The 20,240-nt window shown below is 32.6% G+C and overlaps 2 protein-coding genes and 2 long non-coding RNA genes across 8 annotated transcripts; 2 read left to right on the top strand and 2 right to left on the bottom strand.

The window, feature by feature from the left end:
- Positions 1-7: 7 nt before the first annotated feature.
- Positions 8-14,439, top strand: LOC135848489 (uncharacterized). Of its 2 annotated transcripts, XR_010559356.1 has the most exons (4): positions 8-457; positions 9,171-9,780; positions 13,494-13,611; positions 13,870-14,439. XR_010559356.1 is itself a non-coding variant. In XM_065368405.1 (3 exons), exons 1-3 carry the CDS (start codon positions 382-384, stop codon positions 13,931-13,933), a joined length of 750 nt encoding a protein of 249 aa, XP_065224477.1. In that variant the 5' UTR covers positions 8-381; the 3' UTR covers positions 13,934-14,439. The 2 variants fall into 2 exon arrangements, 1 of the variants encoding a protein (XP_065224477.1); XM_065368405.1 differs by lacking the exon at positions 13,494-13,611.
- On the bottom strand, positions 9,625-16,457 carry LOC135848494 (uncharacterized). 4 transcript variants are annotated; one of them, XR_010559358.1, is made up of 7 exons: positions 16,334-16,457; positions 15,967-16,145; positions 15,011-15,143; positions 14,721-14,835; positions 10,052-10,175; positions 9,841-9,953; positions 9,625-9,757 (listed from the first exon to the last, which is right to left on the bottom strand). It is a non-coding gene; the product is annotated as an uncharacterized LOC135848494 (long non-coding RNA). The 4 variants fall into 4 exon arrangements; XR_010559357.1 differs by having other exon boundaries at positions 16,292-16,453; XR_010559359.1 differs by having other exon boundaries at positions 10,052-10,154; positions 16,292-16,453.
- Positions 15,576-20,191, top strand: LOC135848491 (uncharacterized). The gene is made up of 3 exons (XM_065368406.1): positions 15,576-15,801; positions 19,466-19,949; positions 20,046-20,191. Exons 1-3 carry the CDS (start codon positions 15,726-15,728, stop codon positions 20,107-20,109), a joined length of 624 nt encoding a protein of 207 aa, XP_065224478.1. The 5' UTR covers positions 15,576-15,725; the 3' UTR covers positions 20,110-20,191.
- LOC135848496 (uncharacterized) lies at positions 18,070-18,882 on the bottom strand. Its single transcript, XR_010559364.1, has 3 exons — positions 18,705-18,882; positions 18,397-18,572; positions 18,070-18,318 (listed from the first exon to the last, which is right to left on the bottom strand). It is a non-coding gene; the product is annotated as an uncharacterized LOC135848496 (long non-coding RNA).
- Positions 20,192-20,240: the final 49 nt, after the last annotated feature.

The raw sequence follows: 20,240 nt of genomic DNA, 5'->3' as shown, positions 1-20,240 counted from the left end.
GTGCTGTGCTGTGCTGTGCTGTGTGTATGTATGAGTGTAACTGGTATATTCTCTTCTCTATGTATCTACTCGGACTATGCGATGATCAGCACCACACGCTACTCTGAAATGCAAGCAACGTAATTTAAATTACACAAAACTCGGCTACCTTGTTAATCGTCGTTTGATATGCGTCTTTGAATACCGCTCTCATCGTTCATAGATTCGTTCCGCCGATTATTGAGACTCCTTCTTTTTTTTCCCGAGCTACTTTGAGCTTTTTGAGTGGCGAAAGTGCGCTTTTTTCAACGAGTGACGTCGTCAAATGCGCGGAAAATAATTTTTAAACACGTTTACAAATGCAAGGATTACATGTTCATATGAATTTCAATCGTTCGAAAAATGGGTTCTGCAAATAAAATCATCGCGAGGACGGTTTTGAGTTTTGGGATCATTTTCTTCATTCACGTTTGCTCGGGTGAGTACCTGATTGGTTGAATTTTAATTTTAATTGATTAGTTTTTTCAATCGATGGACGATGTGATTGGCTGTAATGTGTCTTTGGAAGCTTCGAAAGTGTTGCCTATATATGTAGTTTTTGCTTTTTCAATAATGATATCAAATTTCCGGTTGAAATTTGCGAATGAATCGTGAACTTTTGGAATATTGTAGCTCTTATTGTAACAGCTGAATTAGAAACATGTTCGATTCATTATTTTTAAGCATAAAAGGCCCAAGAATCATATTATTCTTACTTTTATTTACACATTAAAAAGCTAAAATAATTTCATCAGTTTGAATTTTTCAAAAGTTTTTCGGTATTTTTTAGAAAATTTTTCTTTTTTTTCTAAATTTGAGATACACTTGAATATTTTACAAATTGTTTTTTGATTTAGGGTGTTTATACTTACCTATAATTGCCATAAAATATAGGTATTTTGAAAAGCAACAAAAATTGCTGACAAAAATGATTCAAATTATCCAAAAACAAATTGTAAAATTTGCCTTTTTCAAAAAAGGAATTTAAAATTTTTATAGAATTTGAAATGTCAAAAACTACATTTTAAAAGGGTAAAAGCAACAAAAAAAGTGAAAAGTCCAAACAAAAACTTCAAATCAAAAGTATTTAAAAAATGTAAATCATTCGAATTTTTCAAAAAAATTTTGAGAATTTTGAAAAATTAAATTAAAACGAGTAAAAAATGTCTAAGTAGGTATAGGTATATATATATTTTTTGTTGTTCAATTTTCTTCAAAATCATGAAATGTGAAAAACGTTAAACGAATGAGCAAAGTTCAAAAAAAGTGAAATGAAATGGGCAAAAAATTATCGAATATTTTTATTCAGGTTCTGTTCAAAAATTATAAAAAACTTCAAAAACCTTCAAAATTTGAAAAAATGAAAAAAGAGCGAAATGCAAAGAAGGTAAACTAGAAAAATTGTTTGAAAAAAATATGAAAAAAACTTCAAAATTCAAAAAAGTAAATCGTTTGAACTTTCAACAAAACGTTTGAATTGCAAAAAAATGAACTTACAAAACCCATTCATTAAACTTTGTTCAAGAATCATTTTAAAAAACTTCAAAAATATCTATTTCAAGTTGGAAATTCAAAAAAGTAAATTTTGAATTATAACACCTATGAGGCTCTAAATTTCTACAAGTCACAAATATCTGTCTGTAATGTTTACATCCCTCCTCACCAGGACATAAAATTAGATCAACTTTTGGCCCAAATACCAAGACCTTATATTGTTGTAGGGGATTTTAATGGCCACTCCAAAACCTGGGGATCAAGTATCACAAATAATAGAGGTAATGTAATTGACAAATTTCTCCTGAAAAATGATACTTTTCCTTCTGAATGAGTCAAAACACACTCACTTTAACATTTCTAATAATACCTACTCAAACATTGATTTAGCTTTTTGTTCCCCAAACATCTCCCATCTTTTGAACTGGAACCCCCTTGATGAACTTTATTATAGTGACCACTTCCCAATTAGCATCAACATCCCTCTTCAAACTCAGAAACCCACCCATGAAAAATGTCCCAAATAGATTCCAAATCTAAATCTAAACAATGTAAACTGGTCACACTTCAACAAAAAAGTTCTCCTAATTGACTTTACACCAGATGATCTGGACACTATAGTTGCATATTTCACAACTTCTATTGTCCAAGCAGCTGAAGAAACCATTCCAAAAACTTCTACAAAAGTTCCCAAAAAATCTGTCCCATGGTGGTGTCAATCGCAGTGATGGGCCGCTCAGCGCTCATGAGCGCGCGCTCATGGTGCGCTCAGGGATTTTTAGTGAGCGGGAGCGCGAGCGCGAGCGCATGATTTACACCTTAGAGCGGAGTGGTGAGCGTGAGCGTACAATTCATGTTGAGCGCGCTCTTTTTCTGCGCTCAGGCCGCTCAAAATTCTTTTCTAAAAGCCAGAAAAAGTTGGCATTTTTTCACTTGAATCCTGCGTTTCTCGTTTCTGTTTCAGCTTTTTACATTTTAGTACTTATTACGAGGAGTAGTTTACATTAAAATTTGAAAAAAAAATCAAAAAATGAGCACATTGCATATATGAGCGTGAGCACATTTGAGCGTGCGCTCACACAACTTGAGCGCAACAGTGAGCGGGAGCGCTAAAATGAACACACTGAGCGGAGCGCGAGCGCGAGCGTTATGAATTTGGCGCAGTGTTGCGGAGCGGAACTGAACTGGAACGAACCGGAACGCTAAACCCCTAACTTTTGGGAGAATTTAGGCGGAGCGGAACGGAACCTGGAGCAACTTTCAAAAAATATACAGGAGCGAAACCGGAACCGAACCGGAATAAAAATTTGGGTTTTTAAAGCTCCGACCTAACAAAATTTTTTGACCTTTAATGAACGATTTGCAAGATTATAGTGTGAACAAAAGGTGTTTTTGCTGAAATTTTACCTCAATAAACTAGAAAATTATAAAAAGACATGGTAAATGACATGAAAAAGACCATATACAATGTACTTTTGGAACAAAGCTGCAATTTTCAGCGATCAAAATTCAAATTTCTCATGTGAGATGGACTTTAAAACATTAAAACGCTCCTAATTCAACCATTTTTTTTAAATTTCGGGTATTTCAACATTTTCAACGTCAATTTTTGCTCAGAACATGAAAATTCTGATGTACTTTGTATGCAACCTTCTCTAAAACAAAAAAGAAAAATCGGAGCGGAACGGAACGCTAAACCGGAACGGAACGATATTTTTAAGCGGAGTGGAACGATATAGGAAACCGGAACAGAATTATTTTTCATGCTGGAGCTGAACCCTGAACCCGGAACGAAATTCATTCCGCTCCGCAACACTGCGTGAGCGTGAGCGGAGCGCGAGCGCAAAAAACCTTGAGCGGCCCAGCACTGTAGTCAATGTCATGAACTAAAAACTGCAATCCAAGATAGAAAAAGATCATTAAAAAAGTACCAAAAAAATCGCACTCTTGACAACCTCATTGATTTTAAGAAAAAAAGAGCTATTGCTCGCCAAATCAACTTATCCAAACAAAGAGAAAGTTGGAATAATTTCATGTTGAGCATCACTCAAAGCATAACTACAAAAGAAATGTGGAAAAAAGTTCAAATCCTTAATGGAAGTTATATACCTACTGAAATATCCTATGTACTTAGTAGATGGCAACACTGAAATAAACTCAATAGATGCCATTGCAAACACCTTAGCTAGATCCTTTGCAAAAGCTTCTGCAACTGTCTCTTATAGCCCTGCTTTCCAAACACTAAAAACGTAAAAACACAAATTAAATCCACCCCATTAGACTTTTTATCTGAAAATCTAGAACCATACAACTCTCTTTTTTCTCTTGAAGAGCTAAATCATTGTCTAAACTACAACATTAAAGATTCATCCCCTGGACCTGATGAAATTCACCCTCACATGTTAAAGTACCTTTCAGACACTGGAAAAGAAGACTTACTTCAGTTATATAACAAAATTTGGACTTCTGATTCCTTTCCAAAAATGTGGAATACTGCAACAATCATTCCAATATTAAAACCCGATAAAAACCCAAATCTTGCATCTAGTTATCGCCCCATCTCCTTAACTTCAGTTCCTAGCAAAATACTTGAAAAAATGGTTATCAAACGTCTTAATTGGTATATTGATTCCTCAAACTCTCTTAGCATTTATCAGAGTGGTTTCAGAAAGAAAAGATCTACCCTAGATGGTTACCGTCTAGGGTGATTACCGGACATTTTCCAGAATCCACTTCCCTGAAAGACGTTTTCCCAAAATGACAAAATCCCGATTTGTGTATTCCCGAATCCATTTACCCTAATCCATTTACCCAAATGTCCTGTACCCAAACCAGTAACTCAAACGTCCGAAATCCCAAATGCCCATATCCCAAATGCCTGTAACCCGAATGCCTACATCCCAAATGCCTCGATGTATCAGGTGTAATAGGTACCTGGGTAATTCTCAAAAAAAGTTTAAATTTCAGTACTAAACTTTTTCGAAAATGAAAACCTTTTTTTGAATTTTTTTCAAACGGGACTTGATTCTAGGCATACCCAGGACCCCAAAAATGACTTCAGGCCCAAGTCATCTTCAATAGGGGCGGGGGGAGGGGCTTTAAAAAATTGGTGTCACATGTTGAAAAAAAAGGCTGTTCACTACTTTTGGGTAGGTATAGGTATAACTGGAGCAGTTATTAGTAGCTTTAGCTCACAAAAAGTTCATCAAGTAGGTACCAGGTACATTTTAATGGGAGTATTCAAACATGATAAGGTAGGTACCTACTTTCCTTCGCCGTGGACAAAAAAATCATGATAGCCACGACGAAATACCAAACTGTACTTTTAAATTTTAAGTGGTTACAGGCCACGACGATGGAGTTTTCAGGGTTTGGGGGGACTTGACCCATAGTGGAGGGGAGGTTGGGGGCTGTTAAACTATATGCACGTGATGCCCGAGTTGGTATCTACACAATACCACTGAAAAAAAATTTCAATTGTCAATAGTATTCAAGTAAGCCACCGGTTACATGATTTTTAAACTTTTTTTGAGAATTACCCACCTATACCATGTAAGCACCTCAGGTTACTCATATGAAAATTGAATATTCTACAAGTATAAAAAAATGGCCATCAGTGACAGGAAATTATTGTTGCAAGAATACATATATGTGAAATCGAAGATGAATACAGATGGAACCAAAACGTATTGAGAGATCAGACAGATGGATCAAAGACTTTAATAGGCCAGATGGGCACCTTTGGGAAGCCAGACAGACGACCATGCAAAACTATGGAGACAGTTCAGAGATCTTGTATGTGGCATGGCAGGAAGACTGACGACCTTGAGAGGTTGAACATACGGGCCAATGACCTTGAGAAGACTGATAGACAAACGACCTTTTCAAGCCAGATGGACAGGTCAATGATTTTGAGAGTCCAGACAGGAGAACATATGATTTTAAGAGAAGTTACTAAATTGCTGAGAGGTCCGAGAGAAAATAAACAATTTTATTAACTCAATTTTCGGGTGTAGGTCTTTCGGGGAAACGGATTCGGGATTAAAAAAATCGGGATTTTGACATTTGGGAAAACGTCTTTCAGGGAAGTGGATTCAGGAAAATGTCCGGTAATCACCCTGATTCCCTAGACCACTCCAAAAAGAAATAAGTTCAGCCTTCCAGAATAAAGAAAGTGTTCTTTCAGTCTTTTTTGATCTTGAAAAAGCATTTAATAAAGCCTGGCGTTATAAAATTCTCCAAAAATTACATTCCATTGGAATTAGAGGACATTTAGTCTACTTTATTCAAAATTTCTTAACAAACCATACTTTTAGAGTGAGAGTTAACAATACATACTCAGAATTTTTTGAAATTGAAAACGGAGTCCCCCAAAGTTCAGTTTCTTAGCACAGTTTTATTTATACTTTTGATTGATGACATTTCCAATGTTGTTTCTAGACCCATTTCTCTGAGAATCTTTGCTGATGATATAAAAATTTCCTTTTGTTCAAATAATATTCAACTAGCTCTTCATGTAATCCAAGAAACCCTTGAAAAAATTGAATCATGGGCAGATTCTAATGGTCTAACCATAACCTTCTCAGAGTTAAAAACTCACTGTATACTTTTCACCAAAAAAAAAAAAAAAGATTCCTCCAGATCTCATTCTCAACTTCAAAGGACACTCTGTAGAATTCAAAACCACTGTACTAAATTTCTTGGCTTAACTTTTGATAGAAAACTAAATTGGACTCCTCATTTCCTAAAAGTAAAATCAGATCTCATGACAAGCCTAAATCTGTTGAAAATGATCAAAAATACTAAGTATAATCCTTCTCGCAAACTCCTACTTCACTTATATAAATCTCTAATTCGTAGTAAAATTGAGTATGGAAGGCTATGTTTTGCAAATATCTCAAATAAAACTTCAAATATCCTAAAAACAATTCAAAATTCAGCCCTAAGGATCTGTATAGGAGCCCTCTATTCCTCTCCAATAGATAGCATTTATTGTGAAGCAGCAAAATTACCCCCAGATTTTAGAAGAACTCTCATAACAAACAAATTCATCTCAAATGCATCCACCAACCCTTCCCATCCACTCTAAAACTCAATTAACCCACCAAACCCCCAACATTTTGACCATATAGAAGGACCCATTTCTAATTTCATCACAATGTTGAATGATCTTCAAATCAATCCTAAAACTCTCATCCAAAAACCAATATTATACCCCCCTTGGCTTCTAAAGCCTCCTCAAGTCAATCTACAGCTAATTAACTACTCAAAAAATAGCCACTCTCCATTAGTTATAAAACAGAACTATCTTGAACTGTTATCAGAATACAAAAAATTCAACTTTTGCTTTACAGATGGATCAAAAATACCAACACTTCACACAGGATATGCCTACTCTATAAATGATAGAATTTCAAATTTTAAAATCCATAACTGTTCTTCAATCTACACTGCCGAACTCACAGCTATTTTCCACTGTCTCAGTGATATACTCACTTATGAATCAGAAAATAAGTCCTTCTTAACTCAAAGTGATTCCCTCAGCTCACTAACTGCTATCCAAAATCTTTTTTCCGATCACCTTCTAATTCAAAATATTCATAAAACTCTATTTGACTTACAAAATTCAAACTTCTTCATACAGTTTATGTATGTGCCCAGCCACGTTGGAATCTTAGGAAATGAAATTGTAGATATTAATGCAAAATCTGCCACCACCCTTTCTCCCCTTATATTTATCACAGCTGATGACCTCAAATCTATCTTCACCCAAAGCACACTTAAGAAATGGCAAAACTTTTGGTCCCTGCAAACCACAAACAAGCTCTATCAACATTAAAAATCAGTCCATCCTTGGAAAAACCTCTCCCACTTGAACAGACTTGAAGAAATAATTATAACCAGATTGAGAATTGGCCACACAAAAATCACACACAATCACCTCTATGAAAAGGCCCCAAAACCCACATGTCAGTTCTGCCTGTCAGAACTTATATCTGTCCAACGCTTACTATTTCACTGTCCCTTCTTACATCAGCACAGACTATCCCTACAAATAGATGAAAGATCCTTATTCACACCAGACGACCCTTCCGAAATTAAAAAATTCTTAGACCTAATTAAAAAACTTGACCTTATCAACTCGATTTAAATCTCACACGACGACGACGGGTGTAATAATCAAGTAATTACAAACACCCAAAAAAAACAAAAGCTGTGGAAATTTTTTGAAAATTTCATAAAACATTACTCAAAAATACAAAAACTTCAAAAATATTTCCAAATTAAAAAAAAAATGAATGAAAACGATGAAATTTTTGGAAATTGGACCAAAAGTGCGAAAAAAGTTAATTAAAAATGAAAATATTCACCACGTTTCGTTCAAAAATAAAAAAACCTTCAGGAAAGTTCAAATTTGGAAAAAAACAAAATTGTTTAAAATTAAGAAATTAATCAAAATTCATGTTCGCAAAAACTTCAAAAATACTTCAAAATTTGAAGGAAATAATGAAAATTTTTATAAAAACAGCATACCTAATTGATTCAAAATTTTGAAAAAATGAAAATTTTTGAATTTTCTAAAAATTGGATGATGAAGAAGTTTTTGAAAATTTACATTGAACTCTAGTTCAAAGTCAAGAGACCATTTGAAAGCATTTTAAAAACTTGATAAAACATCCACGAGAAATAACTTGGTTCAAAAGTTTTGAAAATCTGGTGAATAAAATTTCAGTAACCATTTAAAATTTTATAAAAAAAAAAAAGAAAGAAAATTGATGTAAATAAAGTTCAAAATTTAAGAAAAAATTCCGTTTGGCTCAAAAGAAATTTGAAACAACAAATGACCAATACTTCATCGCATTAGTTTACCAAACATTGAAAATTATCGAAAATTTTCCTCAAAATGACCGAAAAACTATAAAAAATTGACAGATACGACTTAAAAAACACTAAACATTCTACCTTTTTTAAAATAAAAAAAAAATTGAATAATAGAAATGAACTGAAATAGTACTTCAGGTTTTTGAAAAAGTTCTTAAAAATTCGCAAAAATTTTGAAAAAAGCTTCGAATTCTGTTGAAAATATCTGAAAATTGATTTTTAAAAAATCCCAACCAATGCAAAAAATTAAACCAGTATAATAATCGTAGACAATTTTTTTAAAACATTTTAAAAAGTTGTGGAAAAATACCCTTAATTACTATTTCAGACTTTCATTTTAAAAAAAAATGTGACAAAAATGATCAAAAACTTCGTTAAAAGTTGCAAGTTTGCAAAATTGTGCCAAGAACGCTCCAGAAATGTCATGAAATTTGTTGAAAAATGTTTCCTTACAAGTTAAAACTTTGAAATAAATTTTAATTCTGTTCAAGAATAATGAAAACTTTACGAAAATTGTCCAGTTTTATGAAAACGTTTTAGAAAACTTGAAAGAAATTCGCAGAAACCTATGCGAATACTTAAAAAATTAGCACCCTTGTTGCAAAATGTGTGGCTCAAAAAAACATTGCATTACAGATATTTTAAAATTTCATAAAGAGTAACGCAAGAATTATCCAACTTGTTGTCAAATAAATCGCTGCGAAATCATTGAAGTAGAACTGCATTTTTCTCGAACGTTTTCTAAATAATTTTTTTTTTTTTTTTTTGTAAATTAGGTATAGGCAACCCAAACAACACATCTCATCCGTATCCGAAGAAATACTGTTCCGAATCGAGTCCACCAAATCCCCCTCGAATATTTCCAAACGCATCACTAAACGAAATGGACCCACCGGTGATAGATTACAACAACAGCATATTCAACTCAACGAAGCTTTGTTGGCCGGATGTCGCCAAAGCTTACTGGGGCACAGTACTGCATCACGATCCGAAATACACCGGTAAACATCACCAAAAGTTGCGGGCCAGATTCAGAGAGTTGAATGATATCTTCGTAGATCATATTAGAATGATGATCCTCACTAGCGATGAAATCAGAGGTTTATTATACTATAACAGCACCCAAGAAGAAATTATGGAAGCTAAAAATAAAACCAACGCGCAGGAATCTGCGGCAACGAGTCAAAAAAAAGAGAATATTACAGCGGAGGGTTCGAAAAACTGCAGTTGTTCTCAAAATAGAGCTACTGACAGCGGTAATAATAATACAAATACGGAAGTTCTTCAGGATGACTCGACCAGGTCGATTACGGTGCCGATGCTTTTGATAGTGATTTTGGTATTGCTGACGTACATCGCTTTCCTGTACAGAAAATTACAATTCGCGTAAGTATACTTTGTTCAAAAGATTTTGAACAATTCAATTTTAAATTAATGTATACGTACCTATACCTACATAATTATATGTATTATTGTTTATTGGCGGATTTGTGGATAATTTGTGCGCTCTGAACAAGAAGGGTTGCGTTAGTATGATATTCAGGCAAAATTTCAGGATTCTGGAAATATTCACGCGTACGAGGAGTTGCATATAATTCAAGATAATAGGCGCATTAAACGACAGAGGAAAAATTGGGTCATATTTTCAAGTACTTACCTAAATGGTTGAGAGTAAATTGGCTTCATAGCATGTAATGTTTCAAATTCGTCGCATGAAGAACCACTTTAGATCATGGAAATTGTCACTGGAAAGACCACAACTGAAATTGAAAAAAAGGAACCTGAAATTTAGAAAATGTAAAGCGAAATTAAAGAAGACAGAAGTACATAAAATTCTAAAAACTGAAAAGATTGCAAAAAAAAAAAAACAACCAAGAACCTGAAAATTGAAATACAAAGTTCTAAATTTAATTCAAAAAGCCTAAAACTGAAATTAAAAAGCCCAAAATTTAAATCACAAAGGCTAGAACTGAAAAATTTTGGTATTGAAAATTACACAACTGAAACCTTTAGGAATTAAAGTTCAAAATTCAAAATTGAAATCTCAAGAATTGAAACTGAAATCGAAAAATTCAAAAGTAAAAATATGGAAATTGACCAAAAAAAAACATCTTGCGCAGTTCGCAAGATTAACCGACTTTGCTACAAAAATTTACCAATTTACCAAAAATAACCCCAGCAATTTATAACATTTACCTCAGTAATTTACCAAACATTACCTCAAAATTGACCAATAATTTATCAAAATTTACCAATTTACCAAAATTTACCAATTTACCAAAATTTACCAATTTACCAAAATTTACCAAATTTACTAAAATTTACCAATTTACTAAAATTCACCAATTTACTAAAATTCACCAATTTACTAAAATTCACCAATTTACTAAAATTCACCAATTTACCAATTTACCGACCGAAATTTGCCAACATTTACCAATTTACCAAAATGTACCACAATTTACCTATTTACCAAAATTTACCAATTTACCAAAATTCACCAATTTACCAATTTACCAAAATTTGCCAAAATTTACCAATTTACCAAAATTTACCAATTTACCAAAATTTACCAATTTACCAAAATTTACCAATTTACCAAAATTTACCAATTTTACAAAATTTACCAATTTACCAAAATTTACCAATTTTACAAAATTTACCAATTTACCAAAATTTACCAATTTTACAAAATTTACCAATTTTACAAAATTTACCAATTTACTAAAAATTTACCTATTTACCAATTTACCAACATTTACCAATTTACAAAAATTTACCAATTTACCAAAAATAACTCCAGCAATTTACCAACATTTACCTTAGTAATTTAGCAGACATTACTCACTAATTTACCAATTTTCCAATTTACCAAAAATTACCCCAGCAATTTACCAACATTTACTTCGGTAATTTACCAGAAAAAACATTTTCTCACTAATTTACCAATTTTTTACCGACTTTTTTAATTACCCCAGTAATTTACTGCCAAAGGTTTTTACCAATTTACCAAAATTTACCAATTTACCAAAATTTACCAATTTACCAAAATTTACCAATTTACCAAAATTTACCAATTTATCAAAAATAACCCCAACAATTTACCAACATTTACCGCAGTAATTTACCAGACAACCCTCCCAACTTGAATTCCAAAAACTGAAACTAAAATAAGAAATCTTGGGGGAAAATGCAAAAACTCAAACTAAAAAAATTGAAAAAGCTTAAATGGGAAGACTGAAATTGAAAAATCTAAAGGCAAAAACTTTGAAATTTAAAATAACAAATTCAGAAACCCTTGAGACTTTGAAAGCTTGTCTAATGACCTTCAAACTTGAATTGGAAAGGCCAAAACTGAAACCAAAAAAGTCAAAACTGAAATCTCAAAAATTGAAATTGAAATTGAAAAATCCGAAGCTAAGATTCTGGAAACAGAAATTCAGAAGGTCAAGACTAATGTGTCAGAATAAAAAACTGGAAATTAGGAGGTTAAACCAGAAATTAGAAAAGTCCAAACCGAAATTCCCAAAATTGAGGCTGTAAAATTGCCCTGAAAACTGAAATCTGAAATCAAGAAAGTCAAACCTGAAATCCAAAAAACAAAAACTGAAAGTAAATAAGTCAAAGCTAAAATTCTAAAAAATCAGATTGAAACAGTTATCTAGCCTATTATATAATGACTCTATTAAAAACAAAAAACTGAGAAAGTCCAAACCAAAATCGTGAAAACGGAAACTGAAACAACCAAACGTGAAAATTTCAATTTAAAATACCAAAATTTCAAACCCCCAAAACTGAAATTCTAAAAACTGCAACTAAAAAGTCCTTGACTGAAAAAAAAATTAAACATTCAAAACCAAAAACTTTGAAATTGAAACCACCAATAGAAACTGAAATCCCAAAAACAGAATTCAAAATCAAAAAAGGCCAAAGCTAAAATTCTGAAAACTTTAATTAAAAAAAGTTGAGACTTTCAGAATTCAGGACTCTAAAAATTTTAACTCGATAGCGTCAAAATAGAAATCATAAAAAAGGAAACCGAAGCAGTCAAACATGAAAATTTCAACATGAAAATTTAAAAAGTTGAAGGTCTTGAACCGAAAATGTGAAAACTTAAACTAAACTAAAATATCAAGAAAACCAAAATTGAGAGCTGTCAATTGAAAAAATTGAAAAATATGAAACCAAAAACTTTGAAACCTTAATGCTAGTCTGATGACCTTGGAACTGAAACTGAAATCAAAAAGCCCAGCTGATGACCCTGAAAACTGAAGCCAAACACATTAAAACTAAAATTGAAACCACCAAAACAAAGATTTTGAAAACTGAAATTTAAAAAGGTAAAAACTTTCATGACTCTAAGAATTGAAACACCAAAAAGTCAGAACTGAAATTTTGAAAACGGAAATTGAAACGGCCAAATTCTGAAAATCAAAACTTGAAACATCAGAATTGAAAATTGAATTGAATCTGAAATCAAAAAGACCAAAACTGAATTTAAAAAAAAACTGAAATCAATTTTTGGTTTTCATTTTTCAATTTTCAGCTTGTGTAATATTTTAGTTCAAGTTTTAGCTTCTTTTTTTTTGCAGCTTTGAAAAATTACTCTTTTTAAGCGATTTTTACATCTCTGAGTATGGAAAATTCAACTCTTCTTGTTTTGTAAAAAACTAAAAATTGCAGCAATAAAATATGAAAGTTTTTTTAAAAATTTTGAATCCTAAAAAATTTACAAGTTCTTAAGGAAATAGCAAATTTTGACTTTCAGCCAAAACATCCTGCTACGACGAAGACTAGAATTGTTTCATCAAATTTTTGAGATAAAATCCATGAAAAAACGAATTTCTTCAATATTCTTGCATGCAAAATAAAATTTGAAATCAATCGATTTCTGAATTTATAAACTCTGAAAAATAAAAATGAAGAAATGAAGTAGGTAGGTAGGTATCAAAGCTACGTATATACCAAACCTAGATTACTCGTATTAAGATTTCCAATGAGTAGAAATACCTCTTCCTCTAATCATACCGTGTAGGGGAGATTATACGAAAACCCTCTTACCTAATCACTTACTAATGATAAACGTTTAATTTTTATAGAAAAGTGAACTCTTACGTTTACACCTACCACAAGTATTAATTAAATACAAGAAGAACTTCAACTTTACTAAGAATTCAGAAACCATCAGGTCTCACAATTACGAGCCGAACGACTCAGGTTAATCACGCTTTTATTCGCTAAAGTAAAACCTATAAAACCCTAAACCGCAATACGCTTTTTACCAAACATAAATCGCTATACATAATGAAAGTGAAGCTTCTCATCGAAAAAACCATCAGAATTCTAACAATTCGTAATACTCTCCCCTACATTTACCAACGATTACAGAGAAAAAAATTATTCCGACTAATTGTACGCTAAATTACACCCCGCAGGTATCGTAAATTAATACACCTATCAATTTTTTGTTCGCAGGCGTTATAAAGATGCTCAAATTTTAGTCCAGGATGAATTAATAGACCCTTGGGCGACCAGATGAAAACCGCAGATACACAGAAACCCGATTATTATAAAAACTCGCGTGTACAAGTTATAATTAACTTAAGTAGAAATTTTTTTCATCTTCGTTTTACTTACTCGTAATAATGGACAGTGAAAAATTTCATTTTCGATTTTTCCAGTAATTTAGATGGATTTTTTTCCCTCCTCGTGTACCGGAATTTTGAAACCGGTTTCACTTTCCCCCTCTTCATTTCAGCATTGTCAAAATTTCAACCAATTTGAATACTCGTCTAATGCAAACAAGTACCTTATTTTATATTTTTCTATCTTTTATACAATGCTATAGTGCTAGTGTTTTTTTTATTGGTTGTTTTTTTATTGGGTAACTTTTTTTCAGTGTTTATTTTCTATTTATTTTTCTCTTTTTTTTTAATTTATTTTTTATTTTAAGTTTCTTTTTATGTAAGTTTGTACCTAATACCATGTACGAATATTTATCTAGTTTTAAGAATAGAGTCGAATGAGACTTCTTTTTTTAATAGATTCGTTTTACTCATTAATTAGGTAGATGTATCGTCGGAGGTACCTCTACCTAGACCTACAGATGACGCGACCGACCGACGACGACGGTTCGAAAATTAAAGAAAATGGCGTCAGTTTTAAAGGTACAAATGGAAACGACCTTGAATTTTATAAAACAAGAGGCATTTCAATTTGTTATTTCATTCGAGTTCCACATTTTCGAATTTTGTACGCAGAAGTTTGATAAAAAGATGATTCAAAGTCCAAAATTTCACACCGATGAAAAAAATTGGTATTTTTACCTCAAGTACCAGATAATTGAGTTTAGAAATCCTGTACGTGGTCTTTGAAACAGAGATCTTCAATTTTTTTCCAAAATTTTCTCCAAAAAAACGTTCTCCATCCATTTTGCTGTACCTGAAAGATTAAGAATATTACTTGTTTCTAAACCAACGATGGTAAACTTGCCTACGCAAGCATCACAGATGAATCCAGCGTTAAAACAATACAAACGAGGACTTCGGTTTCGCCAGAGAAGGAAATTATAGACAACCATTTCGACTCTAGCAAGCATCAAGTTGCATACACTCACTTGAAAGGGACCTCGATAAATATGTTTGTTTAGTTGTCTACGAGTTGATTTCCGAGGAGCAACGTGTATTCACCTTATGGTTCTTGTAAGTTCTTTCGAAGGTCTTTTAACCCCACGTAAAAGTTTCAGCAACCTACGAACAAAACACATCGAATTCAATCACTTTAGAATATATACAGTCTAGTATGATACTCGCCGATTCGATCTGCTACATTTAATAATAAAAAAATATGAATCGTGCTCATATAGGCCTGGAAATATTCCATTAAAAACAATTATCATCTAAACTAGACAAACAACATTCCTGGGTACCTACGTTCTAAAAACTCGTAACGTCCAGTGGATGGTACTAACGAGGAGATATTTTTACACCATGTCCAATCCAATATACCTACTCCGAACGTTTACTCATTACTTACTCGACTCGAGTCGTCACCTTATCAATTTGAAAAAAAAATAACGTTTAATAATTATAATAATATTCCAAGGTAAGTACTTAAATTCTTATCACCCATCCCTACCTACTATTTCCCCACTTTTTATAGTTGTTGTGCGATCGAAATACACAAAATTTCATCAATAACGACGTTCGAGTTTGATTTTTTTCATTTTCTCTCTCTTTCGTCCATCGTCGGCGCGGTGCGATAAAGAAATAAATTTCGGTCGTTTCTCTCGTCCCATCTTATTCACATGACCGAATTAATTATACCTAACTATGGTGGTCGTTAAACAATGCGAAGCCGTGAAAACGCTGGTGTTATTACTTATTTCGATGTTGATCTTAATTGCAGGTATGACCATCAACTTGTTTTATATATATTTTTTATAATATTATGTCGTGTGTTTTTATTACGTATTATGCAATTTTGAAAAATGTATATATCGGCCTTCGAAGTTCGGATTTTGCTTCCAGATAGGTAGGTATTGTTTTCTGCAGTGTGATGGAGTTTGCTTACTTTTTTCTGATCGATGTTGAGCTTGCAAGGTCTTCGAATTATTTATTGGAATGGACTAGTTGGCAGATATTGAATGATTTTGGATTAACTGGTGTTTGTGATGAACTGATGACTAATATGATGAGATGAGTATAGGTGTGAAATTTTCATCGTTCGTCGGATTCTTGTTCTTGATGAGTCTGAAATCAGATGGAAGAGTCGTTGAATAAATAAAAAAATTGCAGAGTATAGTTGATTACTTATACTTAATAAGTATCTAGATAGGTAACATGTTTTGAATCCATATTGAATAAATTGCGTTGCAGCAGTTTGGGAAAATTCTTACGTTGAATATTCACTCATCCGAATAACGAACTCGAATAGGTACCTTTGAAATTGAATTTATATTTTCATCCATATTTTAATAAAAAAAATAAGCTTTTATACTTTTGGAATAATTTTAATACGAAGCTCCAAATTCGTGGAACCACGACATCAAAATAATATCTAAAATGAAAACGAATTTTTTTAATAAAGAAAAACATAAATATTACTAGCTTACTGAACATGAAAATTGTGAAACATGTTATGCAATATTGTGATAAGGGGTATCTTTTTTTTTTTTTTTTTTTTTGAGGACCGAAGATAAAACTTGACTACGATTTGGACTCTTTATTTTTATCACATTTCAGTATTCCATGCAAAGAATTGCACTTACTAAAGCATGAATAAATTATTGAAGATTCCTTCGTAGGTGCCAACAAAAATTAAAAAAAAAAAAAAAAAAAAAAAAAGCAGCGAATAGATAAACTTTCTATTGGATTAGTAGACAGAAGATGAAGTTTCATAAACACTGATTTAATTTTTATTAGATTATAAATAGGATTATTTTTCTACGTTATGCTTAAATGGCTCAAAATAGTTAATTTATCGCCGAATTGATAATAAAATATCATTTTTCGAACAAAAATAACTCAGTTGTTAAACGAAGAATGGAGTAGATAGGTAGGTAATTATCTAGTTAAATTACGATTCTGAAATCACTGCACTAGTAAGGTACTGTAACCCGGGTATGTCAGACTCCCATTTTGTTCCTCACGAAAAAAAATTGTTATTTTTCGATTCAAGGTTTTTATGACGGAATTTCTGGCATAGAATGAAAGTAATCATTGAATTAGAGCACATGCTGTGAATTTCACACAATTTCAAACTATTTTTAACCCAAAAATGAAGTGCTGAAAAATGACTAAAATTCAAAACAATTAAATGTATTTCAATTGATACATGTAGCATACCATTGGAAAGCTCGTTCAATTCTCTTTCAAAGATGTTATTATGAAAAAGTTGTAAAAGTGCACGGTTTTGAAGATATGCGCGTTTAAAGTTTGCCGAATTCCCATATACTGCAATGCTAAGTTCGTCAAACCAGGAACAAAATGGCCGTCTGACATACCTGGGTTAAAGTTCCCTATGCACTAGAAGCTCGTGAGCTATCACTAAAATTAACACGTGCTTGACGTATTATTATACCATATTCCTATTCGAGGAGTAGATAAGTAGATTATAGGTAGGTATTGTATCTACGTTGGTTCAGTTAATTACTTAAATGACACTTTATAAATGCATTCAGCGTACAACAATGATTAGAAGTGATCATTTATGGAGTGGAGTTTTACTCATTTGTGGATAAGTCTGTCGTTATTTCGATAACCCTTTCTGTTCACATTTCCATCATGGGTGAAACTGAGAACTCACTGTATACTGATAGTGATAAGATGGAGCGACACAGGAAACTGCAGTAAACAATTTCAAGTACATCGATACACCGGTGAAATATAATTATCGTTCAAATAGAGCGATAAGTTTTCGTTAGTTTCGGTTAGACCGCGAGTTTTTCTTATCTTCAATGAGGAGATTATGTTTCATGAAGTCAGAGTAACTCGATGCTCTGAAATTTATCGTTAAAAATGTGACAAATGAACACCATGACAAACTTTCCATCGAACTTGGGAATTTGATTTAGAAAATGTAAACACGAAGAATAGAATCGAATGGGAAGGTTACCCAAATCATCGTAGATTGGGAAATTTCCATGATTAGATATTCATCAGCATCTACCTAACTGTCAGAATTCCAGAGTGGTTTTCATCTTCTCATTTCTTAATTGGGCCAAATTTTAATATCATGTGTTTCGATTTTCTTATCACACCAATTAAATGGAAAATTCTACGCTTGATCAATTCCGATCCTATTTGCAAAACAACGATTCATATTATTAAAAATTGGAAGCTTATCTTCGAACAATTAGCATAAGTACCTACGAAGGTTTATTCTTCGAATCATCTTCAAATGCAAGTCTGATCTGTATACTGTCTGGAATGCAATTTGATTATAGTTTACAATATGATCGAATTGTTCGTTGAATTCGAATGGACTTGGCTTAGATACTACCTGTGTTTGCAATTTCGTATGATACCTAACTACTGAATTGAAATGACGAAACGATGGGATGGACGATGATTATTCATTATTGTTTGAGATTGACTTCAATTACTTAATTTGTTTCGAAGATAATGATTGAAAGATTTTGCACACTTCTCCACAGGTGTTCTGCACCACTTAGTTATCTGAAATTTTCAGCACTAATTAGTGATAATAATGATGGCAATTATAAAAAAACTTATCTAGATACTTTTTTAATTAGATAAATGAAGCGTTAAGTAAGGTAAAAGGTACCTTTGCCAGTTAAATCTGCTTACCTGTAGATATCGTTAGAGAACACTGATTAAAAATAAACTCATTTTGTGAAGTAAGCACCAATTTTAAATTATTGAACATCGAAATTAACATTCTGCATTAGAGGATCAACATTTCAACAAATTGACTGACTTGTCTGCATCCTTTTCCGTTTCGCTTTCCTACCTGGTCAGCCATCTTTGTTCCTACTTTTGATAATTGGATGTAAACAACATGATGGCAGAGTTCATTCAACTCATGTATCCATTTCTTGGTAATTTGTACCTAATCAGGATGAAATAATAAGGAGTGGAAATAATTTGAAGATCAATGATCATTTAAACTAGACAATAGGTACATGAAATCACGATCAGCCTGTTGATGAACAAAACTCTCAATAGGTATCTAGAATGAAAAACTTTGGGAAACAATTGGATCTGCTGCTCAGGGTCTGCGTCTGATCTTTCATCCGTTCACTGATCTGATCTCAGGATCTGGACCTGGTTAGATCCAATCAGGTCTACCCTATTGTGATTAGAGGTCTTGAGCTATTGGGTCTGAATAAATATTTGATTGAATCAAAGGAATGTACGGAGATCCAATCAACCATCAAGTCAGGTGTCCCCTATTGAATTGAATTCGATCAAAACTTTGATCAATTTAATCTGATCAGTTCCAATATTTTTTTCGCTAGGATTATATTCTTATCAGTACTTTTAGACTTAGATCGAATCCTTCAACTCTTGGCAACAATTTCATTCCTTTTTCCATCATTTTCTTACAGATGTATCGTCGATAGCAGCTATTGGATCAGAAAGCTCATCTGCAAATGTGGTCAACAATGAAAACACCAAGAATATCTCACCTCCGGTTAAATTCCCCGAATCTAGACCGAATAGAACGTCCATTCAAGGACCTCCTATAATACATTTGGGAAGTCTTCTGAACGGCACTCATCAAACTGCTTTCAATAAGATCAAGAAACAAATCGGTGAAATAGGGATGCATAATCTACCTCAAACAATGACTGTGATATTAAATGATAATGATACTCAACATGATACTCATAATACAAGTTATACAGACTTGAATCATAACTCTACCAATGAATCTGCAAATAGCACCGCTTCGAGTCAACTCCAAGCTAAAAGCGTTAAATTGTATAATAACGAATTATCCAAGAAGACCACCATTATTTTCCTAGTCTCTGTAGCTCTCGTATCAACTTTCTTTTATATTTTGTTGGTTTCGTTGAGGAAGATTTTAGAGTAAGTTGGTTCCTTCAGAGTTAAAAGTATACATATAATTATGCATTTGATATGCTTCATCTTTATTTTATTTCATTTCTTTTTTGAACTTTTCAGACGCAAGTACGGAGATAAAGAGTTACTAGTCCAGAACGAATTGAAAGTGGAAGACTTCTATTAGACCTAATTACTTATGACCATAGAGTGATTATTTATTCGATTGTTTATACGAAATCACCAAATAAAAATAACCATAATGTGAATCAATTTCATTACATTTTACCATTAGGTAATTTAAATCGAACCACTTCC

This window comes from Planococcus citri, chromosome 5, assembly GCF_950023065.1.
Source record: "Planococcus citri chromosome 5, ihPlaCitr1.1, whole genome shotgun sequence".
Classification (NCBI taxonomy): Eukaryota; Metazoa; Arthropoda; class Insecta; order Hemiptera; family Pseudococcidae; genus Planococcus; species Planococcus citri.
The sequence above is the reverse complement of the archived record's forward strand: the minus strand, read 5'-3'. Positions and strand labels throughout refer to the sequence as shown.